Source organism: Pleurodeles waltl, chromosome 7 (genome assembly GCF_031143425.1).
Source record: "Pleurodeles waltl isolate 20211129_DDA chromosome 7, aPleWal1.hap1.20221129, whole genome shotgun sequence".
NCBI classification, from domain to species: domain Eukaryota; kingdom Metazoa; phylum Chordata; class Amphibia; order Caudata; family Salamandridae; genus Pleurodeles; species Pleurodeles waltl.
This window is the reverse complement of record NC_090446.1, coordinates 128,557,584-128,581,204: the sequence shown is the minus strand read 5'-3', so window position 1 is coordinate 128,581,204 and position 23,621 is coordinate 128,557,584. Positions and strand designations below refer to the sequence as shown.

Below are 23,621 nucleotides of genomic sequence, written 5' to 3'. Positions count from 1 at the left end.
CTGGTGGAGGTGGTTGGACATACCTCTGGCTCAGATGAGAAGTGGTGAAGCTCCTTCCCCTAGTAGCAGTGGGAGATCAGGCTCTTAGTTCTGGTCATAAGATAGGCTCCTGGCTCTGACGAGGAGGATCCCAGACAGGCTCCTATCTCTGGTGCAGTGGGAGAACATACTCCTGGCTCAGATGTTGAGTGGTGTGAAGCTCTTTCGTCTAGTAGCAGTGGCAGGTCAAACACTCGGCTGGGGTCAGGTGGGCGTACAGGCCCCGGCTCTGACTAGGAGGGTCCCGAACAGGTTTATAGTTCTGGTGGCAGTGGTGGGCAAACTTTGGACTCGGAAGATGCTGAGCGGGAAAGTTCCTTATCTAATGATAATGGACCGTAAGTAACTCCTGGCTCCAGTGGCAGGGGATGGGCGTGCTCCTGGGTCTGGCATCAACGCTCTTACAGATTTGTGCCTGCGCTGCGTGCGGAGGGTCCAGGGATCAGGCACTTGTCTGTTGTTTTGGGTGTCCCTGTCTATCCTGGCAATAGTCGGCCTGGTTCTGGTAATTTGATGTTGATGGGCAGCAGTTTCCTGTTTTGGACGAAGGGTCGTGCTCCGGGTCTGCTGCTCGCTGTGCCTTTAAGTGGGAGTGCTGCTGAGTCGCTCAGCTGCTGATGGATGGTGGGTGGATCAGGAGCTGCGGTTTCTGTATGAGGGTGGCAGCGAAGCTCAGATCGTGACCCCATGGGCTGAGGATGTACACCCGCGGGGATGCTCTGCAGCGCACCCTGTGCAGTGGCCCCGGAGAGGGGCGGGAACGTGCAAACGCATCGGCTAGACCCGTATGCCCCGTCTCCTCATTATTGCTTGCTACTTTCTGCTCTGCGTGCATCCCTCTAGCCCCATCCTTTTAGCCCTACCTCTACCTGCCTGCTCTCCCGTTCCTGTGGTCGGCTCTGTTCATCCCTGCCTGTATCCCGTTTATCCGCCCCCATTCCCTCCCCTCCCCGATGAGTCAGTCATGTCGGGCCTTCTCTCCGGTGTAGGTGGCCGCTGAACCAGGAGCGACGCTGCTCGCAAGCCGCATGCTGCAGTGCGGCGGCGGCACCAGCAGGACCTGCTGTGGACCCGGAGCAGGTGAGAGCGGGCGGTAAGTGCGCCCACCCCTCCTAGTGCATGCAGGACACAGAAGTGAGGGGACGCAGCTGCTAGCATGATTCCCTCCGCCGCCTGCCCTCGCAGGACACCTCCACGTCTTCGGCAATGACCTGAGTGAGGGGTCTCGGCCACTGACAGTGTGAGCTAGTGGTACCCCGGGCCCCTCAAAACTACGCGGTGGAGTCAGTCTGCAGGGATTCCTGTGGTGTGAGCGAGGCTTACGCATGATTGCTGGCTGCATCGCCGGGGGCGGCTGATTTTCTGCAGCTTCCAGATGCTCAAGGTCACTGTCAGCTGCCTGCCCTCCACCGAGGCTTATCCGGGGCCTGAGCTGGTGGGAGATGCGTAGATAGGGGCTTTGGGCACGCACGCACGCCTGGGACCTGGCTGAACTGGGGTGGTTGTGGTGTACAGAGCATGGGGTGTGGCAGTCAGCATCGCTCGAGGGAGCATTGAGTACCAGCAGACAGCACTGCGATGGCGGGGCTGAAAGGGGCGTCCAAGTGAAAAGTGTCGAATAACATAACTTGCGTCACCCATGGTTATTAGACGTTTTGTCCTGTTTGCGTAAACAGGGCTCTCTTACCAGTGGACTGTATTGCTGTAGGCTCAAAGCCAAGATTTGTCGTTCGTGACTTTCATTTGAGGCACCATTTCTGGAAAGCAAACCAGACGTCTTATGCAGCATTCAGATGACATTTGCATGACACTGCTGAGATGGTAGTCGCTGACATTAATGTAGGCTAATATAAGGAGGGCATGAGGGTGGGCGGAAAAAGTGATTAAAGCTAATGCTGCATGGTCTATTGTATTATGTAGATTGTAGAATAAATGGCCACCGTTAATGTATGTGCTGACAATGTCAGAAGCTATACCGTGTGTCCGAGGTAGCCAGTGTCCTCGAGCAGGTTTCGAAGGACTTATACGAGGCAGTGTAGTCCCTCGGGCCTCTGTACAGCCTCATTACTCTTCTGGTGCGAGCGGCATGCCATATTCCCTATGCAGTGTAAGATTTCAGGTGGATTCTGAAATAAATATTCCATTACGGTTCTAATTTACATTATGCGAAATTTCGCACTAGCAAATGCTCAATATTGTTAATTGTGGAACACATTAATCCAAACCTATGCGAAATATCCCGTTTGCACAATATTTCCTTTTCTTAGACTAAATACGTCTTACACAACCAGCTTAAAACACACTATTTCACATTATTATTATTAAATTCAATGTATGATCGAAGCCAATTTATCATGTAGTCTCATTTGCAATTTTCACATCCCATGTCTAGTGCCTTACTAGGCCAATCCGTTCTTAATTTTTGTCCAGTTAATTAATTCATTTATTGTATTTATTTGGTTACATTTCAGTTTTGAACAGGCATAGTCTTTCTTTGGTGTGAATTCTATATTTGCGCTGCTCAGGCTAGAGGTGCAAGGTCACAGAAATGCTGGAGTTTCCCATGGGATGAAGGCAGAAGTCAATTGGAAGTAGACGTAGCAGGGAACTAGGCTATGCGACTAGCGAGCCAGCATTGCTTGCTGTGTGCTGGAAGTAATAAACCCGAAGATACAGAATTGTCTTTACTTTCCTGCTGTTCGATATCTCTATGTGCCCCTACAGACACATACCTGAATAGCATTATACATATTTCCAATTGAATTTTCGCTGGTGTGGCAACACTCAACATGCGACACCAGTCATCCCATACTTACTACATTGTAGCAAGTCAGACTGCACTTATGACAACGCAGTGCGATGGCTGATATAACAAAAAAGTAATGAGTGGAATTCTTGAATACATCTGACCGACTTGTAGTTATTCACTCTACATTCTGGTGCATCATGTTTTGCTCACTTTTAAGTCAATAAAGGAAGCAACCTTAGCAAATCAGCCTAGGTATCCTAGGTCTTGCGCCAGATCAGTCTAGCACAATTTGATAGCCCACTTACTCCCTGAAGGGCAGCACAAAGAGCGTTAGACCACATTGTGCCTCATTTGCTTCATAACTGGGGTGTGCAGATTAAACCCTATAACTCAGCAAGTTGTGTGACAAACCCCAGCAGGTGTCTCACCTTTAGGGCTTGCTGAAATTAAGTCGCTAATGCCTTTGTCATTTCCAAAAAGTTTGATCAGTTTGCTTTCAGGATACGAAGGTACTCCTACCTCTATTAAAAGGCTTGCTGTTTGCTGGAGACCGATTCAGTTATGCTTTTCCTCAGTGGCTGCCCAGGATGCACCGTGATTCTGGTGGTGTTACCTTGGTCCTGCCACAACTCGTGCCTAGATTCTTGAATCTTCTGCAGAGAAAACTTCTTTGTAACTCCCAGAGACAGGACTTTCTGCCCATAAAGACATGGAGCAGTCAGCATATTTCACTACCACTGCTTAACCTGAGCACTTGCTTCCATATGAGCTAGCCTTTTGTCACTAAGGCATCTGAAATAGCATGGATGTTCTGGCAGCTGCTGGACTTCATTGACCAGATTGCAGCACAAGTGCAAATTGGTGAAGATCTGAAACTGAGCCTTGCTCAAGAGCATCAATCCACTCGTCTTTTTGATAGAAAATATAATATTGTTCACCAAGCATCTAAATAAATCAAACCTCCAGGTGGACACTGATACAATTTACTTTGCAGCCATTAATGCCTATAAAAATAGATTAGCAGAATACATCTCCGTGGCTAACTAGGTGGTCAAGCATCATCTGCCCTGCCTCTTGCACTTCTTTACCCTTGTCAGGTGTTATACTGTCACCTTGGCCAGGTGAATAGCTTATCCTTGCAAGCCTTTTGCAATATAAAGCTTCTTTGCTGGATGGCATATGCCATAGTCTTCATTATATTAGCCAGGAGCAGCATTAAGTTAGAAGTCTGATACACCCTCAGCCTTTCAGCGTATTTGATGTGGACAAGGTGGTATTTGTTCTCAAGGTGTTTGATAGTTTTCTACTTGATTGAAGTTGTTTTTCCAAACTTTTTCTGTGCCTATACACTTACTTCTAGTACACACGTGTAGTTGGCATTACAGTACAACTCGACCAAACCAGTTGATTTTCTTGTTGCATTCTCCATGTTATGAAAATTGCATCTTGAATCTCGCACTAAAGTGATCCTTCCAGTACCCAATCAGAAGCCATCAGGGCTAATATTATGCATGTCATGTTATTGGCATGTGTATAGCACGTATTGTGCCATTGGTTGGGAACTGCAGTGCTTTCAGCAGTCTTGGGTGACCTTGCAAATGTTTCTGAAAAGTATTGCAAACCCAAATGTCCTTTGGCTTGTGAAAATATAATATTAATAATAAAAATAATTTATATGATTCTATTTTAGGTGACTGCCCAAATCCTAGTCGAGTAGTAAAATGATTTCACACGCCTCTCCATCTACTATCTTAACGAAATTATATGCACTACCGATTATCAAATATCGTAGTTTTGTGTGGTTCATTCACTGGTAGTAAAAATAATGGAAAAAGGCATGAAGCCTCTTGCTATTTTCTTATTAATTAATGTGTTGGACTTGCTAATTTCATTACATTACTGTGTATTCCCTAGCACCTTGGGGAAACGATGTCCTGAACTCTGCACATTCAGGAACTATGCCTCTTTATCTGCAGAATGCATTTCTAATCGTTGCTCAGCTTAGAATCAAGCCACATTACATTCGAACTAGCAGTGGCTGTTCAAGCTAACAAAGCACCTATCATTTTTATTTGAAAGCTTTACACTCTTCTTATTGGTCAATAATAAAAGAAACAAAATAAGTCCTCCCATTAATTACATTAGGCCAAATGGCATTGTGGTCTTGACATACAATGCTGTTTTTTTACCATATTTTTGGAAACTCGTAATATTAGGTTACAAATATTGTATTTAATCTCTTGATTCATTTATTCTTCTCGAAATTTGGAAATAATACTATATATGTTTAATTCTACTAACTACCAAATTATTAAATGAATGATTCCTTGCCTCCAAAAAACAACTATGATTCAAGATGATTTTACCATGATTATTCAATAGTCTGTCATGGACACAGATTGTCTTAGGTGCCAGATAACCCCTTCAAGCTTGAGCTAAACATTTAGGGGTCTTTATTATGTACAGTATTTATTATGAGTTGTTAGACAGGACTCTTTCCAAGTTCATGGCAACTTTTCCCACCTTTTAAAAGAGGGATAACTCTTAGCAGAATATTTATTCCAGTTTCTACTAGATAATACAAACAAGATGCTTCCAGGCCTTTTTTATAGGTCAGAGAATCGAAATGGAGAAAATCGATTTCATGGACATGGTTTCAACCAGTCATTAGCTCTATTGGCGGAAGCTTTTCACATAGCTAAATCAGAGTGAAGTACAATTTCTTGAAAAAAAAGCCCTCTAAGTTTGCTGCCTTTCAATATTTGGCCCATGTTTGGTACCATTTCTCAAACACTGCTGTTCTCGCATGCACATATTGATTAAACCTTTCAAATTTCCTGATGGAGATGGGAGCTAAGATTATGTTAGTACCTTTTATTGGTGAGGTTCATATCTTTGCTAAGAAATGAGTCATGATTTTCCTGGACACTCAGTTTGGTCTGAAAAGGAAAACGCTGTCTTATTGTCAGACAGTGGGTTTGGAGACTTTTTGCTCACCATTTGGCTGAGCAGGCGGAGCACTCATGCCACCTGAACCACCTTTGAGTCTCTGAATTTGCTTCTGTCTACAAGGTTGCTCCACAAGTGCCTCCGGTAGAGGGCATGGTTGCGGCAACAGGATTGCGGAATGCAGTGCCATTCAAAAGTTATCAAGCTTATGATTATTCTTTGTCTAGCATAAGAACATCATGTGCTTCAGCAAAGAGGCTTCGGCAAGCCCTATAAACTACTGTTCCAAGGTGGTAGTTTGCTCATCGGATGTTAACAGAGGTTCTTATTAAAAGAGGAGATGAGATGATCCTGTGGTGTCAGTTCCTGTCGGTAACATATTTAAGGAGGGATTTCCACTTGAAGGGTGTATAAGAAAGTTATTTTTCTTCATGTTCATCGCCCCTGTGTTACTGTTTTGTTCATGAGTTTTGCTCTTTGCATTTGTTCTTTTCTTTCAGGCTCTACTTATGGATACCACTCTCTGACTTTTTTTTCTCCTTTCTAATATTAGGAGGAGTTTGGTGCCTTGCTAATCCCTTCAGTACTAACTTTCAAATTTAGTTGAACGATTGCCAAGGAAGTTTTTTTTTCCTCTTTGTGTATTTTTATTTGTCCTCCTTCGTTCATATGAATCTGCAGTTTGTTTTCCTCGATTGACAGCTGAAATTACTGGGCCTGAAAAGCGCAGACGAGTCTTTGTGGAGGTTATTTGAAAGAAGAGATCAGGGATTAATTGGTTTGTTCCCAGCATCTTACTTAACTTTTCGAACTTATCCATTTAGCACTTTTAATTGAACATAGGTTACGAGAGAGATGGAATTAAAGAAGGTAGTTATTCTAGTTAATCCTTAAGTCTCTCATTTACGTGATCAGAGCTTTCATTGGTCCTGTTGCTCCAAAAAGATAATTTGTTAGTTGTAAAGAGGTCCTTTCACTGAAAGTGAATTACAAAAGAGATGGAAAGAAAGAAGGAAGTCATTCTTCTTTAGTCGAGACATACAAGATGGCCAATAATGTGTTTTTTACCACTTCATGTGCTTTCTTTCTAAATTGTCATGTGTTGCCTATATTAATCTGTTCAGAGTGGCTCCCTGGCTGTTTGGAGGAGGTGCCTTTTCCTCAGTCAATTAAGATGGGAATTTAGATCTTCCCAGCACCCAGTCCCTGACAATTTCCCTGTCCTGTAGGTTTTGTGTCATCAGCACTATTGCCCATTGTCAGATGTTAGTAAACCATTAGTCATATTTTGGCTAAGACAGAAAGGATTCCCCACAGCGTCAAGTAATACTGACCATTAATGGGCATATGTAATAATGAAAAGCAATTCTCTCTCAGTAAGGTTCCTCAAAATGTCCAGGTATTGTTGTGCTCAAGCATTGATGAGCGTCATTGGCCCCAGGCAGCCATGAGCCTCAATGGTCCCAGTCATTAATGGGCAGCAATCGCCCCTGGCATTGATAAACTTCATTTGAACAGGCAATAACGAACTTCAGTGGTCCATTAAGCAATCATACTGTGACATTGACCACACATTGTGAACTTGTTCAGGAAGCTGCCAATACTGAAACAAGGTGTGTACAGGAATTATGAATGTCAGCATCTACAATTTCCAGAAGGATGCATGACTGATTGTTGCATCTCTTGCAGTGGCCAAGATGAATATTCTATGAAGGTGGAAGACAGTAAGTGGATCACAGTGCAAGGAATGGTTGGGCGAACTACTGAGAACGGTTGTGAATGAGAAACTGATTTACAGAGCTGAAGATCAGAATCAAATCTATAAATTAATCGTATGCCCTTTTCTGGAGTTTCACCACATGGGCCAGCTGTCAGGCTGATGATTACAACATGGGACATTTTTAACCTTTTAACCTCCTTCATATAATTTTACGTTATGTGAATTGCTTTCGTTGGTTGTTGAATTCCAAATCAAACCTTCTCTTTACCCTTTTCCCACTATTTTGTCATGTTCCTCTCATCCCTATGATTATCAATGTGTCAGGGAATTGAGAATTTACTGGTTCATGCATTCTGATGTCTCATGATGGGACTAACAACTACCACTGGGCGTACATGCATATTAAGGTGCAGTCTGTAATCAACCTCAGTGACGCAATGGATTAATAAACGCAAATGGCCTCAACCAGGAATGAACGTTCATCCAATATATTAGAACTTGAACACAAAGTTCAACCATTTTTTACATTTCCGTCAGTGTTTGCATTGCACTGAAAGAGAATGTGAGAAAAGGAAATTGTTAAGTGTTCCAAACTATTGCTAGAGAATCACAGTTGCACTCAGAGCACAATACTCAGAGGCTCTGTAGGTTCAACAGCATGCAGGGAAAATCTTACAAAGAGAAGAACCAGCATTTGCCTACAAAGGAATTAGCACAGAAACGTTCCTTAAAACATGTTAGCTAGATTGTATCTGGAAGAAGTATCAAGTAAAATACTTCCTCAGTGCATCTGGGGATGCCAAAATGTCTGACATGGACATGCCTGTGAGAATACAGTAAATGCTAGTTTGTCTCTGGTGAGGTGTGCTTGTGAATTAAATGAACATGGTCTTTGCTGTAGACCATAGCCATGAGCGGTGCTGAAGGAGGTACCTGTAGCAATAGTGGTCGTTGGTGCAGGGTTTGCAGGCATTTTATGAATTTTACAGGTCCTTCAAATGCTGATGTTTGTGTGTTTCTGTAAGTACATTGCAGCTGTCTGAAAGACCTATTGTTTCCAATAAACTTGTCTTTAAGTCCCTCCCTTCAGGCACTGGCTTGTTCGAGTCAGCCCCATCAGCCATTGCTCTGTGATATTCTCAATCATCTTAGATCAGCCAGGATGAGTGTGCTTCTCTCAAGCCATTCTGTTGGCTGTTTGTTGTTTCAGTCCACCTTTTAGGTAGTGTATCTGTTGCAGTGTACTAGTTGCATTCTTTTAACCACGTGGCAAGGACTATGTTGTGAATGTAAAGAGCACCTTCAAAATAAGGCTACATCCTCCGAAAATACCAAGTTCTACATTATAAACAAATGCTTAATCAAAGTATAATCTAAATAATAAACATGTAAATTATCTATTATGTTTTTTTTACACAATTTTTGGGCATGTTCCATATGTGCGATACTGTTACAGATAACAAAATCCTGCCTAATCATGGTTACTGTTAAAATAAGTAGACCTTATGTGTGGAAACTGATAATCCTAACCATGCTAGTTTTTTACGGGTTGGGCCCCAGCATCATAAGGGACAATTACTGAAAGGAAAGGGGGGAAAAAGAAGACATGCCAAACAAATCCTAACACAGGGAAACAGGGGGCTGCTGCGTCACCAGGATGTAGGCATGATCTCCAGTGCAGTGACTTTGGGCCTGGGAGAGGGTGGGACCAGGGCATAAGGGGGAGGGGGAGGTGGTGCACAAGGATACATGATGGTGCCCTTGGTAGTATGCATGCAACTTCTGTGAAGTGTGACCAGAAGGTGACCAACCAATTGTTCAGTCCTCCCCCTCTTAGACCCCATCTGACGGGGGAAGCAGACTGCTATCATTTGTAACCAATGGGATGTCCTGGTGAATCTCGTCCCATACTTGTGAATGATCAGGGCTTCAACGGCCACTCTGCACTTCTATTTTTAGAGTAGCACTCTTGCATTCCAGCCATTTGGACAGCTGTCGCCTCCACCCCACAAAGAGGGACCCATAGAAGCCCTCTAAGACATTGAGATGTGGCAGCATGCCAGGATGATGGCCACATACGCAAATATTGATGTGATCATTCTAGTGTGAGGTTTGGAGAACAGTCTCAATGGGCAAACCACAGGCATCCACTCCAAGGTATGGCCGTGGCTGCATTATCCAGAGCAGTCACCGATTCCCATTAGGTCATGATGAACGGGCCGTCCCAGACCAGGTGGTAAGTCTTTTTCCTCAAGTTGACATCAAGGATAGGATGCCTTGAGCACCAGATTCATTACATTTAGTCATTTAGGAGTCAGATACACTCTGTAAGTAATAATACTGGATCAAGTTAAAAGTGGGTATTACGGGAAATCCGAGTGGTGTCACAAAGGATATTGTTCCAGTCTCTGTCCATCAAGTCTCGGTCTGTCTGCCGCCCAGCGGGCCTACGGGGGGAGCTGTGTTTAGTTTGAAAAGGTAAGGTTTGGAACTGAAGTATGACAGCTTTAACTTAGCCCGTCGTCATACATATAGGGGCTGATTATGAGTTCGGCGGACGGTTTACACCATCCGCAGAACTTCTGACAGGGACATTGCCGCCATACAGGCTACCTCCCCACCGGCCCCATTAAGAGTTTCCTCTTAGGTCAGTGGGTGCAAACCTGAGTTTCCGCCCGCTGGCCTAGTGGGAAACCGCATTGTTTCCAGCTCGTAATAGGGCCAGCAGCAATGCTGTAGAGCGCAGGGTGCACCAGCAATCTCACAATGTTCACTGTCTGCAAAGCTAACAGTGAACATTGCGATGGTGCTGGACAGGAGTCCCCTGCACTGCCTATGCCAATTGCATGGCCAGTGCAGGGGCCCCATGCACCCATTCTCCGCCAGCATTTTCATGTCAGTACCACCACCCTGAAAATGCTGGCAGAGAAGGGGGTTGTATGCCCTGACAGATTTGGAACGCCACTACTGCCAGACCACTGGGGTGTCCGATACTGGGGGTTCCCTGGCAGCCCGAACGCCAGGTTTGTAATGTGGCTGTCGGACTGCCGCATTGGCGGTGGTCCAACCGCCATCCGCGAGTATGGCGGTCTAGTGACCGCAAGACGCGTAATGAGGCCCATAGTTTGTAGAGTGTTGTTTACAGACTGTTTGAGTCTCTTGGCACTCTACCGTCTTCTAATAGCAGCTGTTACTTCACCGTATAGGAGGATGTAATGTGGGGGGATGCTAAACTCAGTATTCAATTTCTGGAATGTGTGCAGTTGGCCATTGAGAAACCAATCTCTGACTTACTCCATCCCCCACTGCTCCCAATTGTGCAGACCTGATCAATCTCCCCCAGGCAGGAGATGCAACAGTATCAATAGGGGAGGGTCTTTGGCATTGGAGAATGGCATCTTAATGAATAGCAACGTTTGGGTTTATGCGAACTTGAATGTATCTAGCACGGGCCCGTCCACCACTGTTCGGGGGTGTGAACGTGGCTCAAAAAGGGAACCCACCAGAGGAAAATAAGGAGCCCCTAGGCATCACCGCTTCGCAATCCTGTGCTCCAAATTGCTGCCCATTTCAATTGAACATCGAGGTCGTAGATCTCTATATCAGGAGCCACAAGTTCATCCTCATCTGCAGGGAGGCACAGTTTACCCAGGGCAGTCGGATGGCGCCCTGCACCCCAACTAAGTTGTGTGAGTAGGCAATACATTTTGACAAAGGGGGATGTGGGGAGGCAGACAGGCAGAGTTGTGAAGTAGTGGATGAAGAAATATCATTTTTGGGAGGGCAGTTCGTCCCATCACAGGTAAAGGAAAGGTGAACCAAAACTGTGGAGTGGCGTAGAACAGCAAGGGTCATCCTAAAGTTACCTTCAGTGAGCTCCGTTTCAGAGTGATGGATCTTAATCCCGAGGTACCAGAACGTTATCAATTCCCAACAAAGGATAGCACCAATTTCAGGAGAGAGAGCTCGTGTGAAACATATCATTTGTAGGCATTGGACTTGCCCACGTTGACCCTCAGGTCTGACAATTTTTCTATTGTGTTGTTTGAATTGTAAATATATTTTTGGCATGGAAAAAAAAAGCACATAAAAAATAGAAATAGATTGTTTTAAAAACGAACACGTGACCAATACTAGTGACAAATACTACTCGGTGGCTCTTGTTCAATCAGAAGGTCAAATCAGGTGGTTTCTATACATTTTGGCTTTTTTTGTTTTTCTGTCTACTGTAAGTGTCAGTGTGGTCCTTCTTTCATGTTTCTAATTGCCCGTATATTTGTGGTCCTTCAGAGTTGCTGGTAATATGTTGCAATGTAGTCCTCCTCCCATGTCAGTGATTGTATGAAATATGACTTCTGAGTTTCGTTTTTAAATGGCTATCTTAATATTTTGTTCTCTTACTTTCATGGGGAATAAGGGAAATGGTTCGCCTCTGCTCCATACTGGTCACACAGATGCAGTGGCAAAGATGCCTTAGTGAGGCGCTCTGACTGATATCGGCCCAGTGAAGGGGATAAAGGAGGTGCCGTTAACCATTCCTAGAAATCCCCCTGCAGGCCGGTGCAGTCCCTCACAACACCTGTCTGCAAGGGAATCTGTCTCCCCACCCCCCTTAAAGTGCAAGTAGATGCCACCTGCACATGAAAGGCGAACCAACTGCTTCAAACAGCTATTCGGTTTTTCAAGAATACACTGCCCCGAAAACAGGCGTAAGTTTGCAGATGCCTTGGGGACAATGCCTTGTTGGTAATAGAGCACACTACAACAGTCTGCTCCATTAGCTTCTTGTTAGTGCACTGTAGCACAGAGCAGGGCAATTCTCCCTTTCCATATCAAGTTATCAGTCTTTAATCTCCTAATCAGTTGTGCAAACTGTTACTAGATGTCCCATTTCAGTCAGCAGCACAAGCGTGCAGACCTAAAGGATGGTACTAGATGTCTCTGTTAAGCCAGCAATATAGATTGCAGTTGTACAAGCTTTTATCTGATGTCCCATTGTTATAACTGCACAGGGGTGCAATCTACATCACAAGCAAGGCCTCTGCAGAACATGGTTATGGATTGGGGATTTGCATCCATGGAGAATGTACTGTACTGAAGGGTGCCTAAGTAGACCGCTGGCACGCACCCCGATTTTAGGCAACAGCATTCTTGGGCTCATCTTGCATTTCTTTACTTGCAGAGGCAATGAAATCAGTTTTTCTGCAATGTGCATTTTATATGACAAATTCCAGAAAGATTATAGTAATGAGAATTTCTTCATATTAGACACTTTTAAATATGCACACGTTATAGGTAGAACAGGAAAGACAAGTTAATGTCAACCCTACATATTGGTGGACAAAAAAAGACCAAATGAACCCTAAGTCTCATACATCTATTCATTCTCTAGAAATTTGTTTGGCAGCATCCTGAGTTAATTTGGAAAGTGACACCGCAGACAGGAGTTTCTTTTCTAGAAATGGCATACTTTAAGTTCCTTTATTCTTCAGGATATTTTTATATCCTTAATTCAAGAGCAGCACTACAGCAAGTGCTAGGCTTTCATCAAAAAGCCTTGACAATTTTGTAAAACTGACCTGAAGCTATGATTTTAGTTGCCTTTTTAATGAGATGATGCACTCCCATCCCTGATTCCCAGTTTTCCATGAAAATGCACAGAACATCCACAATATGACGTATTTCTGCAAGGAAGCAGCCCACATTTGAAATAGTTTACTCCCTTCATTTCTACTAGAGATTACAACATTCAAGAAAGATTTGAGGACTTGAGATAAGGTATCCCCAGTGGACTGTTCTTTGAAAGGACACCTGCCGTATGTATCCCTGACCTACCTCTACCTTGCAGCCAGTCAGACAAGGTGGTGAAGTTGGGTGCCAGTGATAAGGTAAGGAAGGAGAATCTCTATGCTATGTCTGATGTCTGCTACATACATCAAGAGCATAGAATTGGGGCCTAGGACTAGTATGCCCGCAGTGTTAGTTTCATTGTGTCATCACTTTCCATTGAGTGTTATGTTTGTCTTGCATCACCCTCTAGGAAGCCCCCTGACTTGACATGGAGGCCATGATGCATTCCAGAAAAGAAAGGAGAAAGCCACTCTGGGAAGAGAGATTGTAAGGAGTGAAATCAGATGAGCAAAGTTACATTCACAGAATGAGTCAATTTTGGAATGAGCTAAAACCATGTATTTATGTATCAGTATGTAACATCTCCGTCCCTTGTGACCGGGTCACATGGGCGCACAACAACCTCACCAGAACGAAAGTAAGGCAGTTCTCTACCACCTCCTGTTTAAATGTAAGAAGCATTTTGTTTGGTTTGAGTAATCTTAGTGACTAGCCTAGGACCTATCTGTTATCTTTGCACTACTTTCTTTCAGTTTCTTAGCAATCTCACCCATGCATACCACTAGTGACATTAGAAGCAATGTCCTCAGACTCCCAGTAGAAAGGATTATGACCCTCTTTTCCAATGGGTACTTCTAACTGCAGATTCCTTAGCCTTAGACTATTCTGCAAGTGTCAGATTGGATCCCAAAACTTTTTGAGCATTATTTCTGCATGCCTCTGGGTCGTGTTGTACAGCTCCACTCCAGAAGTGATGAGCAGAGCTGCATATATGGGCCACCTGTGAGTGCTGATACTGATTCCTTTCTTTCTGCGCCTCTAGATCAGGAGCTACTCTTTTGTCTCTGACCAGACACTTTTATCCTCCAAATTCTCTTTTTTATCTAGTATGCAAGGAAAATGTCACATCCCAAAATCACAGGATTCAAACCTTGTAGGCACTGTCAGTAACAGATATGTATGACGGATCCCCATTGTTAGAAATGGGGTCTCTAGTTAGCAGTCGGTTTGCACCCTGTCCAAGTAGGGACCCTCACGCTAGTCAGGATAAGGGAGATACCCGCTCAGATAACCCCTGCTCACCCCCTTGGTAGCTTGACACGAGCAGTCAGGCTTATCTAAGAAGCAATGTGTAAAGCATTTGCACATAACACACAGTAATGAGTGAACACACTACAAAAGGACACCCACCCGTTTTAGAAAAATAGCCGATATTTATCTATATAACACGAGACCAAATACGATAAAAATCCAACATACAGTAAGAAAAATATGAATTCTGCAAGATTGACTCAAAACTACAGTTCCTTGAAGTCGATAACTCCACCTGGGGCTATAACGGCATCGTGATCAACAAAACCAACAGTTCAGGCTGGCAGCGGCATCACGGGCCAGCTACGGTGTCGGGGAAGACCCGCAAACAGTACCTTGGATTTGCAGGGCGTCGTGATCCTCGCGGTGAGCTCCGGAGAGCGGAGTCGCTGGCATTGGTTCCGGAGTCGGTGCAGGAGTAGTCAGGCCCGTGAAGTCACGCACCTTGGGGATCGAACTCCGGGCTGATGAAATCAGGTGCGCTGGCATAGATGGCACCGGGCCTGTGGTGCGAAGCGGGACGATGCGACGTGCAGTGCCCACAGGTCACGGTGCAGGCAGTGGCTCGGTGACGGCGTTCAGCGTTGTCAGTGAGAGCAGGGCTGCGGTGTGGGGCGGTGCAATGTGCGGTGTCCACAGGTCACGGTTCAGGCACAGTCGTCCTCATTACGGAAGCGCTGTTATCGGTATGCCCAAGCCAGCGGTGTGGGATGGGACGGTGCTGCGTGACCCTCATGAGCGGTGTCCACAGGCCATGGTGCAGGCACGGATGCCTAGTGACGACACTGGAGCCGATGGTGCTGGCGTCGGTGGACCGGGGCTGCAACGCAGGACGGGACAGGGCTTCGTGCTCCTCACGAGCGGTGTCCACAGGCCACGGTGCAGGCAGCGGCGCCAGTGTCAGCAGGAGCAACGTCATCGGGGATGCCCAGGCTGTGGTGTGAGCAGGTGACGCCGGAGTGCGGGGCCCACAGGTCGCGATGGGAGCAGCGGCTCAGTGAAGTCGTCCGATGACGGCGCTGGTGAGACCAGGGTCGCGGTGCGAAGAGGGGCAAAGCGACTCCGTGCGGGGTCGGCAGCTCATGGTGCAGGGCAGCTGCGTCGTTGGTGCGTTGCAATGGTTTCTCCTCTTGAGCAGCACAAAACACACAGTTCCCAGTGCTGCAGGTCGAGGAAACTGAAGTCCTTGGTGTCCCTGAGACTTCCAACAGGAGGCAAGCTCTACTCCAAGCCCTTGGAGAACTTTCTCAAGCAGGACACACAGCAAAGTTCACCCTTTGCACTCTTTTCAGGCAGAAGCAGCAACTGCAGGCCAGTCCAGCAAAGCAACACAGCAAAGGGACAGTACTCCTCCTTCAGCTCTTCTCCTGGGCAGAGGTTCCTCTTGATTCCAGAAAGATTCTAAAAGTCTGGGGTTTTGGGTCTTCTTCTTATACCCAGTTCTGCCTTTGAAGTTGGCAAACTTCAAAGCAAAGTCTCAAGTGCTTGCAAGATCCTTCCTTGTTCAGGCCAGGCCCCAGACGCACACCAGGGGGCGGAGACTGCATTGTGTGAGGGCAGACACAGTCCTTTCAGGTGTGAATGACCACTCCTCCCTCCTGTCTAGCTCAGATGGCTCATCAGGATATGCAGGCTACACCCCCGCCCCCTTTTGTGTCACTGTCTAGAAGAGAGGTGTGAACAGCCTAACTGTCAAACTGACCCAGACAGACAATCCACAAACAGGCAGAGTCACAGAATGGTATAAGCAAGAAAATGCATACTTTCTAAAAGTGGTATTTTCAAACAGACAATTTAAAAACCAACTTCACTAAAAGATGTATTTTTAAATTGTGAGTTCAGAGACCCTAAACTCCACATTTCTATCTACTCTCAAAGGGAATCTGCGCTTCAAGGATATTTAAAGGCAGCCCCCATTTTAACCTATGGGAGAGATAGGCCTTGCACAGTGAAAACAGAATTTGGCATCATTTCACTGTTAGGACATATAAAACACACTAGTATATGTCCTACCTTAAACATACACTGCACCCTGCCCATAGGGCTACCTAGGGCCTAACTTAGGGGTCCCTTACATGTAGTAAAAGGGAAGGTTGAGGGCTGACAAGTGGGTACACTTGCCAAGTCGAATTGGCAGTTTAAAACTGCACACACAGACACTGCAATGGCAGGTCTGAGCCATGTTTACAGCGCTACTAATGTGGGAGGCACAACCAGTGCTGCAGGCCCACTAGTAGCATTTGATTTACGGGCCCTGGGCACCTCTAGTGCACTTTACTAGTAAATCAAATATGCCAATCATGGATAAACCAATCAACAGTACAATTTTTATAGGGAGCACTTGCACTGATTAGCAGTGGTAAAGTGTGCAGAGACAATAAACCAGCAAAAACAGACGTAAAAAAATAGGAGGAAGAAGGCAAAACGTTTCGGGGATAACCCTGCAAAATTGCCATTTTCAACACCCATGAGGTCTACCTTTCGTGCTCAGGGTCAGAACTCAACTCTACGGCCTGCAACAACTGCGCCCAGAAAGGCCAGAAGGCCATATGGCCACAAGGCAAAACTGTACGGTGCCAAACAGAGGAAGACTCCACACCGGTCGAAGTCGAAAGGAAAATCCTGATGTAGCTCATGAAGTTGTTTCCGGAGTAGATCTTCATCACAGTTGAATAATCAGGAAAGTCAAAGAAAGAAATGCAAGTTGTCCAATTGAGATTCAGCTCATTCCCACCTCTCTCATACTCCAAAGAGGGCACAAGGGTGTCAATGTGCCTCTGTCTCCCTCTACCGATCTTGATCTCCATCAGAGCAGATTCTGAGCCTGGACTCCATAGGGCCCAAATTCCAAGGTTCATCATCAATGCCGCAGTAGATGGAGGCTTTCCTGGAAGACATGCTGGGCCTTGTTGCCCCCTTACCGCCTCCCTCTGGTGTGCATTTGGGTTTTTAGGATTCATGAGAACCTCCATTTGGACTTCGGCGCCATCTGGACCCTCCAAACCAGCTTAGTTTTCTGCATTGGCTTCTGTGCTGACTTCATTTCCAGCTCCACATTCTGAGCTGGTTCCTTCCACAATTATGCCGGTAACAATGCCACTGGTGGAAGAGGTGCAACCAATCGTGCTTTCTTACTCAATCGCACTCACCTTGACCGAGGCCTCACCCAGATCCCACTGGGCTCCAGCCTTTCGGCAACCCATTAGACTCAGACACTTGTGCTTTGCCTCGCGGCTGACACCAAGAACTTCAAAACAGACTCGAACAATGATAATTTTGATGGAGATAAGTTTGCACCTCAGTACAGAGAGAACATTTGGTATGAGAAACTGCAAGATGCCAGTGGTCTGGACACCACCCAGACACCGGATTGAACCACCTTCCTGACCCTGTTACAGAGGAAAGTGCTTCCTTAGCCATGGTGATGCAAAGGGTAGCAGAAGTCCTTGATTTCAAATTATCTATAAAGAAAGTAAAACAAATGGGCTTACACAGGGCTTTCAACTAGGTCTGACACATACAGAACCTGTGTTGCCTTTTAATGAGGCTTTAACATACATTCTACAAGGTGCATGGGCAAAGCCATGCTCTGAACTTCCAGTTAGTAGGCAGATATCTTGTTGCCATCGCCCTGCACCTGGTGACCTGGAATTCTTAACTCACCACCCTAAACGTGAGAGTTTGGTGATAAATGTGCTTACAGGTAAGGTAAACCCTAACTCCTTCCTGACTCTGCTTGATTGTGAATCTAAGTGCATCAAAATATTTGTCAGGCACATGTTCTCCTCCACCAGCCTTGCCTGTGCTCTGTGAATGCCCGCTGTCTCTTAGTTCTCTACTTCCACATACAATGGCCCAAGTCCTCCTAGCATTTCCTGCAGAAAGGGATACCAATACAAACACCAACAGCTCACACTAGTGATCCAGCATGTTCCCCATCCATTTCATGGCTGTGGCCATGGTTCCCACAGGCAATGCCCAGGACAGCAGGGACAACATGCAGCTCAGTCCCTGCTCTCCGAGCTGGGGCAAACCACTTTAGTGTGTCGTTCCAGATGAGTGATGGAGATTGCAGGACAGTTTCGGAGTTCAGACGTCCCAGTCTTCCCATACTTCGATGACTTGTTGTTGAAGGCTTGCTTGCCCCTGGCAAACATTGACTACCTCCAGATAACAGCGAACCTTTTGACATTGTTGTGGTTTATTACCAATGTAACAGTTACACCTGACTCCTTTGCAGACACTCCCATTCATCTAGGCTGTTCTGTACATGGTACAGTTTTGTGCCTTTGATGGTGCAGAGAGTCCAGGACATTTGGGCTATGATCCCAATGTTTCAAATTCTCTCTTGGATCTCAGTGAGGATGAATCTGAGGCTGCTGGGATTGCTGGCATCCTGCTGGTAAAGTATGCCAGATGGCATTTGCATACTGTGCAGTGGGATCTGAAGTCCCAGTGGGCACAGTACCACGGAAATCCATCCAATCTTGTCTGGATTTTGGAGGAGACTGCAAAAACCTGCTGTGGTGGTTACTGGATCTCAGCTGGGTCAGTGCAGACCCTTCTCCCTACCCCACCCAGAGTTGACAGTGGTGATAGATGCATTGTTTCTGGGCTGGGGAGGCCATTTAAGAGAGTTGCAGATAAAAGGACTATGTCTGCTCTCCAGCATAGCTCGACTCCGTATCTATCTTCTGGAGCTGCAGGCTGTTTGCTTGGCATTGAAAGTCTTCCTGCCCATCCTCAGAGGGAGGCTGGTACATGTGTTCATGAACCAAAGCACCATGTGTGGTACTGCAAGAAGGAGGGTTGAATCTTGGACCCTGCGCCAAATGGCTTTACACCTCTGGAAGTGGCTGGTCCACCAGGGCATTTACCAGGTGTTCCATCACCTGGCAGGATCGTTAAACAGGGTGAATTAACTCACCTGCCACCGACTTGCAGACCACGAAAGGCAGTAACAACTAGAGGTAACGTAGGGCATCTTCCAAGAATGGGGAGAACCCTTGCTTGATCTTTTTGCTACACCCGAGACTGCACAATGTCAGCATTTTTGCATGCTAGAGTTTTTATGACCGCTTTCTCTTGGACACACATTCCGCAGAGAGTGGAGCTCTGGCTGTTTTATGCCTTCCGTCTGCTATCTGTCCTGCCCAGCGGTCTGAAGTTGATCCGGAGCGACACGCCCAAGTCACCCTAAGGGCACTGGTTTGGGACAGGAGAAAATGGTACCTGGAACTCCTGGGCATGAGCATCAATCCGTCTATCAAGCTGCAGCTTCAGGAGGACCTTCTGTTACAGTAGCAGGGCAGGGTCATGCACCAGGGCCTGCAAAACTAAATCTCCATGCATGTAGGTTGAGCGGTAGCAGTTGACTGCATTCAGCCCCCATCACAAAGTCCTTAATGTTATCTTGGTGATGAGGTGCGCCAAAATGGATGTATGCCAGCCATTGGGACAAATTTGTGGTTTGGAGCATCATCTAGAGTGGCCTACTTCAAGCCAAGTTGTCTAAATTGTAACTCGTGTTATCCCTGGCATAGCAAGAACTTTCTTTGGGCACAGGTAAGTGTTATTTGTCTGCTGTTTCAGCATTTTTGCGATTGCCTGATCACCCTTCTTTTTTTAAATCACTTCTTGTGAAGTGCTTCTTAAAAGGTTTACAGCATTTGTTTCTTTCTAAAGCCATTCATGATACTCGCTAAGAAAGTGCTGTTTAGGAGACAATTATATTATTATGTAATCGGTGCCCATGAATGGGATCTATGTGAAAAGCTTGGGATGATAGCTCACAAGACAAGTCATATTCCGCTGGTTACTCTTTCAGGCCAAAAAGGATACAATATTTCTGAGTGACCAGTTGCATTCACGGATCAGTTTACTACTCTTGATTTTAACCCCTTCGCTGCCAGGTCTTTTCCCCTCAGGTGCCAGGCCTTTTTTTTTATCTATTTGGGGCAGTGTGCGCTTAGGCCCTCATAACTTCTTGCCCACATAATCTACCCACACCAAATTTGCGTCCTTTTTTCCAACATCCTAGGGATTCTAGAGGTACCCAGTCTTTGAGGGTTTCCCTGAAGGAGATCAAGAAATTAGCTAAAATACAGTGAAAATTTCGATTTTTTCAAAGAAATTTGGAAAAAAGGGCTGCTGAAGAAGACTTTTGTTTTTTTCCCTAAAATGACATCAACAAAGGGTTTGCAGGGCTAAAATCACCAGCTTTCAGGAACAGGCAGACTTGAATCAGAAAACCCATTTTTTCAACACAATTTTGGCATTTTACTGGGACATACCCCATTTTTACTATTTTTTTGTGCTTTCAGCCTCCTTCCAGTTAGTGACAGTAATGGGTGTGAAACCAATGCTGGATCCCAGAAAGCTAAATATTTCTGAAAAAAAGGCTACATTCTGAATTTATCAAGGGGTAATTTGTGTAGATCCTACCAGGGTTTCCTACAGAAAATAACAGCTGAAATGAAAAAATATTGACGTTGAGATGAAAAAAACCAGCCATTTTACATCACGTTTTACTCTGTAACTTTTTCCTGCGGTGTCAGATTTGTGAAAGCAATATACCATTACATCTGCTGCACTCTTCTGCTTACAGGGATATATCGGGATTGTATGTTTTCATTCTATACTGGGCATACAGCAATTCATTTGCTGAAATATAAAGAGTAAAAGATAGGTATTAAGAAAGCCTTGGTATTTCCACAATGGGCACAAGATAAAGTGTTGAGAAGCAGTGGTTATTTGCACATCTCTGAATTTCGGGGTGCCCATACCAGCATGTGAATTACAGGGCATTTCTCAAATAGACAACTTTTTTTTACACACTGTCTTATATTTGGAACGTAAAAATGTAGAGAAAGACAAAGGGCAATAACACTTGTTTTGCTATTCTGTGTTCCCCCAAGTCTCCCGATAAAAATGGCACCTCCCTTGCGTGGGTAGGCCTCCTAATGCTAGCGACAGGAAACGCAACATGGACACATCACATTTTTACATTGAACTCTGACATGTTTTTTCAAAGTGCCTAGCTGTGGATTTTGGCCTCTAGCTCAGCCGACGTCTAGGGAAACCTACCAAACCTGTGCATATTTGAAAACTAGACACTTAGGGGAATCCAAGATGGGGTGACTTGTGGGGCTCTCACCAGGTTCGGTTACCCAGAATCCTTTGCAAACCTCCAAAATTTGCCTTTAAAAAAACACTTTTTCCTCACATTTCGGTGACACAAAGTTCTGGAATCGGAGAGGAGCCACAAATTCCCTTCCACCCAGCATTCCCCCATGTCTCCCAATAAAAATGGTACCTCACTTGTAAGGGTAGACCTAGTGCCCACGAAAGGAAATGCCCCAAAACACTATGTGGGCACATCAAAATTATCAAATACAAAACAACCTGTTTTTTGAGGGGGGGGAGGGGCACCTGCGTTTTTAGTCCTGGATTCAGCAGCCATCTAGTGAAACCTACTAAACCCAGACATTTCTGAAAACTAGACACCTGAGTGAGTCTAGGTAGGTTTGACTTGCGTGGATCCCCCAAAATCCTCAGCGAACCTCAAATTTTGCTAAAAAAAATCTAATTTTTTCCACATTTCTGTGTGGGATCACCGCACAAAGACAAATTTCCTACCACCCAACGTTCCCTCAGTCTCCCGGTAAAAATGATACCTCACTTGTGTAGGTGGGCCAATTGCCTGTGACAGGGAAGAGACAAAAACATTTCATAATTGAGGAGGAACCAAATTGGGTCCAAAAGGGCAGTTTGAAAAAAATAATAATAATAATTTAGGCTGACAATTGCTGCAGACTTTTTATCTGCACAGATGAGACAATGCTGGGTGGTAGGAATTTTGTGGATTCCTGCAGATTCTGGAAGATTCCATCACAAAAATGTGGGGAAAATGTATGCTTTCCAGCAAAGTTGGAGGTTTGCAGGGCATTGTGGGTAAGAAAATGGTGCAGGGTGCATGTGAAGCACACCACCCTGGAATCACCCAGTTGTGGATTTTTCGACATGGCAGTGTCCCAAAAAGTGCTGCCCTCGCCATTTCAAGTGGGACGATTTTTATAGTTAGTCAAGATCTCATGGCTCCAATGTAAAACCAAAACCCAAAATAATCAAATGTCCTCTTGCTTGCCGTGGGATAAGATGTTTTAGTGTGCGGAGGGAGAGCTGAAAGACTGCTACTCCCTTCAGTTGGGGTGGGGGCATAACTAGGCCCATACTGGTTGGTAGTCACCACCCCACTATTTTATATATATTTTTTTAATTCTCTGGCATCTAGTATGCTTTCTGCCCTCCCCGGGGAGTGGGTCCGGGGTAATTGACCCATCTGCCCACCGGTGGGCTGATCAACTTTGGCCTCATTTATTTTGGGTGGGGATACGGCCATACCCTCACCCTCTTATTTTGGAAAACAAATCTTCCTTGGTGTCTGGTGGGCTTTCTGCCCCCCTTGGGGTCAGATGGGCCTTCCAGAAATAGGGCGTTCTGCCCCCCTTAGGGGCAGATTGGCCTAATAAAAATAGGCCGATCTGCCCCCAAGTGAGGCAGGAATGGCCTAAAAGTAAAATTACCCCCAAGGGAGCGACCCTTGCCTAAGGGGTCGCTCCCCACATACATAAAACAAAAAAAAGATCCCTGGAGTCTAGCCGTTACTGCCCCCCCCCCGGGGGCAGATCGGCCTAATTATAATAGGCCGATCTGCCATTAGAGGGGCAGAAATGGCCTATAAATAAATTGCCCACTGGGGAGAGGCTCTTGCCCAAGAGGCCGCTCCCTTTATGCGCAAGTATAAAAAAAAAAAAATCCCTGGTGACTAGTGGTTTCTGCCTCCCTTGGGGTCAGATTGGTCTAATAAAAATAGGCCCATCTGCCCCCACTGGGGGGCAGAAATGGCCTAAAAGTAAAATTGCCCCAAGGGAGCGACCCTAGCCTAAGGGGTCGCTACCCACATACATAAAACAAAAGAAAATGATCCCTGGTGTCTAGCAGTTTCTGTCTCTGCCCCCGGGGGGGGGGCAGAAATGGCCTATAAATAAATTGCCCCCTCCTAGGGAGCGGCCTTTGCCCAAGGGGCGGCTCCCCTTCTGCCATAAAAGAAAAAAAAATCCCTAGTGGCATTTCTGCTGAGAGACATGAAAGGAGAGGAAAGGCCTTGCCTCTCTTTTAATGCCTCTCTGCCCTCTCCACGTGATCCGGTGGGGAAAGGCC

General features: G+C 45.6%; 1 protein-coding gene across 4 annotated transcripts in view; it reads left to right on the top strand.

Moving 5' to 3' along the window:
• Positions 1-631: 631 nt before the first annotated feature.
• The window catches only part of SNPH (syntaphilin), a 112,471-nt gene continuing 89,481 nt past the window's right edge, over positions 632-23,621 (top strand). The window contains exon 1 of one of the 4 annotated variants that reach the window (XM_069243301.1): positions 632-1,119. In XM_069243301.1, the coding sequence (XP_069099402.1) occupies positions 1,068-1,119 (52 nt within the window). In that variant the 5' untranslated portion in view covers positions 632-1,067. Of the gene's footprint in view, positions 1,133-23,621 lie in introns of all 4 variants that reach the window. The other 3 variants (XM_069243304.1, XM_069243303.1, XM_069243302.1) reach the window with 3 other exon arrangements.